A 6,666-nucleotide genomic window follows, 5' to 3' on the forward strand; every position below is an offset into this window, starting at 1 on the left:
TTAGCCTTAATTTACAAATCTAGGGTATATATATTCACAAAATGACTTGAAATTGTACAGCAGAATAACCCTATGTGTATATGCAAATGCATGCATGCGTGTGCTGTGGATTGTGAGTGAGTAGGGGGAGGAGTGTCAGATCACTTGCATGAAAGATGTGCTAAATGCTTACTTGGGCTTGTTTCACTTCTCATTTTAAACAGTAACAAGTGATATATGTCCAACTATTTGCCAGGCTTCCAAAGTTACAGAAATGTAAAGCTGTTTCCTTGTTTTATTTATCTGACTGATTTAATTCTGGATTCAAAAGAAGAGACAACAGTCAACGTACCTGAAGTGTGCTTGTATGATCAGACCTTGTATGGATTAGACTGCAGTCAAACTATTGGTTGTTCTTCTTGATCTGGTGGACACATGGTAGGATACATTTTTTTATGTGGTAATCCACTAATTTAACAGACTGTATAAACTGTTACCATGGTGTAATTGGCTATTAGTATCCATTCATTGTGGATATTTTTAAATCTGTTCTTCTGTTTATATGTTTAATATGTATAGTTACATTAAAACATGTATTTTTTAAATGCGTCCAATTAAATACAAGTATTAAACACATTAATTATTTGTGAGTCAATCTATGAATGAATCCTTTATAGGAACAATTTTTCATTAGTTGACTGTAGATAATGCTCCTTATAGAACTTGACTGAATTAAAACAGTTGTTTTATATATTGTATGTTTTTGCATTTCACAATGTGTAATTTGAATATGTAATGTGTTATGTTATTTTTTTTCAGGCTTCAATAGCAAATGGAGTGTTCCTTCTTAGCCTATGTCAGTTTCTGCCATCTCTGTGGGCGACAAACCCCATATTTTTCCCCTGTGAAAACAACACGGATTTAACAGCAGTGGACTGTAGTGGGAGAAATCTGACCCGTGTGCCATTAATTAAGGCATTTTCTGTGCTATCCCTAAATTTGGATCTGAATAAAATCCAAAAGTTGGGAAGATTTGATTTTGCTGGAGTTCCCCACCTGCTGAACCTCACGATTAATTGGAACTGCCCCCCGGCTAAGCTGAAATACTTGGGTGTGCCAGCCTGTGAGCTGCAGATCGACGCCAAGGCCTTTATTGGCTTGAAGAACCTGACCAGCCTCTTCCTTATAGGTAACAGTCTTATCCATGTCCCTGCATTTCCCGATCACCTGGAAGTCCTAAGTATGGAGTATAATAAACTCTCCAATATCACTGAACCTCTGGGGACCCCACACCTCCAACAGCTTTTTTTAACTAAGAATTGTTACTATGCCAATCCCTGTAATCAAACCTTTTTTATCGATGAGAGGGTCTTCCAAGGTTTGCCGAACCTGCGGAATCTCACCTTAGGATATAATAATATCACTGAGGTTCCCACTGGTCTGCCTCCTTCTCTAGAAAGCCTGGACCTCAAGGAAAATAAAATCAGTGAGATCAAGGAGCAGGCATTTGCAAACCTGTCAAAGCTCAGCTACCTAAACCTTGAGTGGAACTGTCAGCGCTGTGACCATGCAGCGCAGCCTTGCTTTCCATGCGTCAACAATACCCCTATTAAGCTGTATCCAGGGTCATTCAGGAACCAGGTGCAGATGACCAGACTAAGTATAAGAGGAAACTCCCTCAGAGACCTGCCTGACAAACTGTTCAGCAACATGCCCAACCTCAGTTCTCTAGACCTCTCTGATAATCTGCTGGCCTATGCCATCAGAAATGGTACCTTCTTCAAAGACTTGAAGAATGTTACGACTCTAAACTTGATCTATAACTACGAACCTCGGAAAACATTCAAGAGTCTTTCCCTCTCCCCTCACATCAGTGAAATGATTTCTTTGAAAAACCTTCTCCTCAGTGGCTATTTCTTCCATGAATTGACTTTAGAAGGAATAAAGCCACTACTGAATCTCATACATTTAGAGAAATTGGATTTACGGCTGAATTTTGTAAATCTTTGTCATATTGACATTTTTAAGGAAATTAAGGCTTTGAAGCATATAATTCTTTCTCAGAATATGTTAGATTTTATGCAAGAATCCCATAATCCCAATATCTGCCAGTCAGATTCCCCTAGACAGCAAATAGAAGATACAATGAGAACAGAACAAAGCCATCAAATGTCAGATTATTATGATGACCCAGAAATATGGACCTTTTATAAGCTCTATTGCCGTGGAAAGTTATTTTTTGACCTGTCCCAAAATAATATCTTTTCTCTGAGGGAAAGCACATTCAAAGGCATGGAGGGGATGTTCTGTTTGGATTTGTCTTACAATTATTTAAGTCAGTCGCTGAATGGAAAACAGTTTGTTCAGCTAAAGAACCTAACCTACCTTAATATGGCATTTAACAGGATAGATTTGTACTACGATGGAGCTTTTCAAGAAGTGAGGGGCACACTTAAAGTGCTGGACCTCAGTAATAATGGATTTCATTTTTTTATGAAAGGTATGGGTCATCGCTTTGAATTCATCCAAAACCTGACCTCACTGGAAGTCCTGAGTCTGAGTGACAACAACATTGGAATACGTATCTCACCAAAATTGTGGAGTTCCTCCCTCAAATATTTATTTTTTGCTGGCAACAGCCTAAACTCAATGTGGGATAACAGGGGAGACCAGTACCTTCTCTTTTTTACAGGACTCACCAACTTGACCTATCTGGACATTTCCCGGAACCACCTCATATACCTCTTGCCTGAAGCGTTGTGTAATCTTCCAGCGACACTTATAACTCTGAATGTTGGTGACAACCAACTTAATTATTTCCCTTGGGACAACCTTACAGTTCTCAACAACCTCTCCAATTTGAACCTTAGTAGGAATTTTCTTACTGAACTGCCGAGTGATGTCAAATTTAACCCCAACCTGAATAACCTGGATTTGAGTCACAACAGGATCAGAAAGCTCCCTATGGGCTTCTTGCAAGCAGCCACCTCACTGCGTGTCCTCATTCTGAATAACAACCAGCTGAAGCTCCTTGATGTGCAAGGCCCATCTTTACGGAACCTCCAGAAGGTGATCCTCCATGATAACCCGTTTGTGTGCAGCTGTGATACTGCCTGGCTCTCAGATTTCCTGCGGAACAGTCCCGTTCAGTTTCCAAAACTCACCACCAACTATAAGTGTGGATTCCCTGTGTCCCTGCAAGGACAGAGTGTGCTGTCAATGGACCCCCGCTCCTGCCAGGAATATTATGACAGCATTGGCTTCCTCTGTACAATCACACTGACTATTGTCTTCACTTTAGTTCCCCTCCTTAAAAAGATCTTTGGTTGGGATATTTGGTATTGCATCCAGATCTTTTGGACAGGGCACAAAGGTTACTCCATGCTTCAGAACAGCCAGCATGATGCCTTTGTAGTGTTTGACACTGGAAACGAGGCCGTAAGAGACTGGGTTTACAATGAGCTTGTGGTAAATTTAGAGGACAGAGGAAGGAGGCAGTTAAGCCTCTGTTTGGAGGAGAGGGATTGGGTCCTAGGAATGGCATGCATAGAGAATCTACACAGTGCTGTGTACAACAGCAAGAAAACAGTGTTTGTGTTGACTAACAATGGCACTGTCAATGGCACACTCAAACAGGCCTTCTACATGGTACAGCAAAGGCTGCTCGATGAAAAAGTAGATGCAGTCATACTGGTGCTTCTCGATGAAAATTTCCCAAAAATGAAATATATTAAAATGAGGAAGAGGCTCTGCAGGAAGTCAGTCCTCTCGTGGCCCAGGAACCCACATGCTCACCAACATTTCTGGAACAAAATGAGAGCAGCCTTGGCTACTGATAACCACCGTTCTTATAATAAAAATATTAATGAAGGTTTCATATCCAGTGATCTGATCTAACCTTCATAAATACACTGACAGTCAATAACAATTTCTCACCATGTACAAAGAGATTCATTTATACTGACCAGGGCGTTTTGGTTCTAACAGCACAAATGCAGCTATAGCCTATCCACTTAGTGGTTTCGTGTGTTGTGTGTTCAGAGATGCTCTTCTTCTTCTTCCTGTCAGCTTCCAGCCCTTCTCTTCTGAACTGCCCACAGAACTGCTGCTCACTGGATGTTTTTTTAATTTTTTGCACTATTCTCTGCAAACTCTAGAGACTGTTGTGCATGAAAATCCCTTGAGATGAGCAGTTTCTGAGACACTGAAACCACCCTGTCTGGTACCAACAGTCATTCCACGGTCAAAGTCACTTCGATCACATTTCTTCCCCATTCTGACATTTGGTCTGAAATACAGCTGAACCTCTTGACCACATCTGCATGCTTTTATGCATTTACCTAAATTTGGTCTACCTAATATAGTGATCACTGTGTGTACATGTGCTTAATTAATATGTCTGAGAATATATTTAAAAGTTCTAAACATTTACTGTAAACTCAGAAATGTGGTATTTCAGTACATGGTCAGTTTAATTGTACAATTTTTGTAGGGGGCATCTGTGGCTCAGTAAATGCAGAGCAGATTAGCAGCAGCAGATACAGAGCTTGTGAATAGTATCACTTACTCCCCTGAATGACTTCACAAATAAATATCAGAGAACAGTGTCATATCACATTCAAAATCAGGGTATATGCAATGTACCACAATTTTACCTCAATGACATTATATATTGACCTCACATGGGTTGCATGTGTTATGGCTTGCTATTCCCACTATTCCCCTATGTAAAGCCAATGTTGGTGACATTAATGATTAGTAAATGTGCTGTAATTGTAATAATATAGATATATACTTTTGTTTTTTTATGAAAATGAAATGTCTTTTACATGTAATGTAATTTTAATAAAGAAACACTGTTTTTGAGTTGATTTGGGCTTCTTTTACATTAGACTGAAATGGGGGTCATATACGCCTATACAGTGTGAGTGCATACATGTATTAGGTGCTATAATGTTTTAATGGTAATGACTGACCTTAAAAATCCTATTTAAATTCAGGTCCTTCATAACTGACTATTATAAGAAAAACTGTGGTTTTAGCAAGCATTCCTTTAGTATTGCAAATGTCACAGGCAGAATGTGGGCAATTAGCCATTAATCATGGACAAATAGACTGTCTTTTTGAAAGTTTGATGACAGTCTGACAAACAGTAGGAAACAGTTGTATTATGTCTGTGGAAACGGCAGGAAACCTTGGCTCATGGTTTCCCCTTGCTGGAAATCATGAAAAATGTTCCCTCTAGCATTGTGGTATTTATTTAGCTAATTAATCAGGAATAAAACAATGCGAATACAGTGTGCATATTGTGGCTTTGCTTCGTAAAATAATTTTGTTTGCATCACATCATTTCTCTCCGTAGTATTAATTCTTAGAGCTGCTTTGGTCTTTGTTCTTTGTTTTTTCTGCTTGTTGTTTCCTGATTAACTGAAGTGGAAACTCAGTTTGTTTCAGTTCTCTTATTTTGTGTTTTTGCTAAAATGTTAAATGATGGGCAGGTGTTTGCTGAGAATTCTTTGGTCTTCCTTGGCCTACTAGCCAATTACTGAGCTCACCAGTGCTCTCTTTCTTCTTAATGTTGAAACTTCCACACAGTTTATTTTGGTCAGCCTATTGTTTGGCCTATGTCTCTTTATATAATCAAACATAAATTTTGCGTGTGTTGCAGGACTGTGTGCAGGAAAGGTCAAAGATCCTCTCTTCCATTTGCATTTGTCAAAGTATGTCAACCAAAAAATCTGAGTTGAATGCAGAGCCATTGTCAGTGTGATCGTCCCATGGCGTACCGAAAAAAAAAAAGAATTTGTGTTTGTGTGACAATTTCGTCAGGGGCTTAGAGTAAATATATGTGAAAAGTCCAGTATTACGCGCTTACTACATGGGAATGTATTCCAGAGTTTTGAAATTGTGAAACTGTGAAGGGCAATTTAATAAAATCACAAATTGTGTGGAATCATATGGATGGCAAAACAATGCCAAAACAGGTTAAAATATAAAAATGATCAAATATACACCAACAGAGGGCAGCAAAACATACAACTGTATTTAACTCTGCAATCCAATCATTCAAATTAAATTTTAAAAATTAAACATTGCTGATAGATCTAACAGACATAACTGGAGGCAGGCCCAGCAGTGCTTGCACTGGCCAAGGTCCCCCCCTATTTATATTGATGGTTGAAACAGTTTTCCCCCTTTTTCACATTACTCTCACAGCCTTTATGCATGAAATCATTTTGATGATAAAATAATTAGTGCTTGGTCAATGTGTCTTCTTTCTTCAGATAGCAAAGGGAAAAACTAAAATGAACCTATGTAGGATATTCACTAAAGTATAAAATACTCTTGTGCAGTTTCATTTCTTCAAACATAGAGTAAAGCAGATAACCAAAGACAGTCAATGGGGACATTTTAAGATTGCACTCAACATACACAATGGCATCCTTTTTGACACATATTGTGCTGAATCAAATAATTTGATTTAATACCAAGTCAGCGAACTTCCATTCATCTTGGGTAACAACTTCAAATAAGCATCTTTTTTGGTCATTATTTGCATGTGAATAAAATATTTATGCAAGTAAAGAGTTTGACCCCAAGGCCCATGAGACCCTGAGGGAATTCTCTCTGAAGCAGGTGTCTAAATGAACTTATCTGTGAAGGTAATGCCTTGTTTGTTCTGACAAG

General features: G+C 38.7%; 1 protein-coding gene across 1 annotated transcript; it reads left to right on the forward strand.

Annotated features, from left to right (window-relative positions):
- The first annotated feature begins 208 nt into the window (after positions 1–208).
- tlr9 (toll-like receptor 9) lies at positions 209–4,850 on the forward strand. The gene is made up of 2 exons (XM_061257528.1): positions 209–417; positions 799–4,850. Exons 1-2 carry the CDS (start codon positions 415–417, stop codon positions 3,874–3,876), a joined length of 3,081 nt encoding a protein of 1,026 aa, XP_061113512.1. The 5' UTR covers positions 209–414; the 3' UTR covers positions 3,877–4,850.
- Positions 4,851–6,666: the final 1,816 nt, after the last annotated feature.

This window comes from Conger conger, chromosome 10, assembly GCF_963514075.1.
Source record: "Conger conger chromosome 10, fConCon1.1, whole genome shotgun sequence".
Lineage (NCBI taxonomy): Eukaryota > Metazoa > Chordata > Actinopteri > Anguilliformes > Congridae > Conger > Conger conger.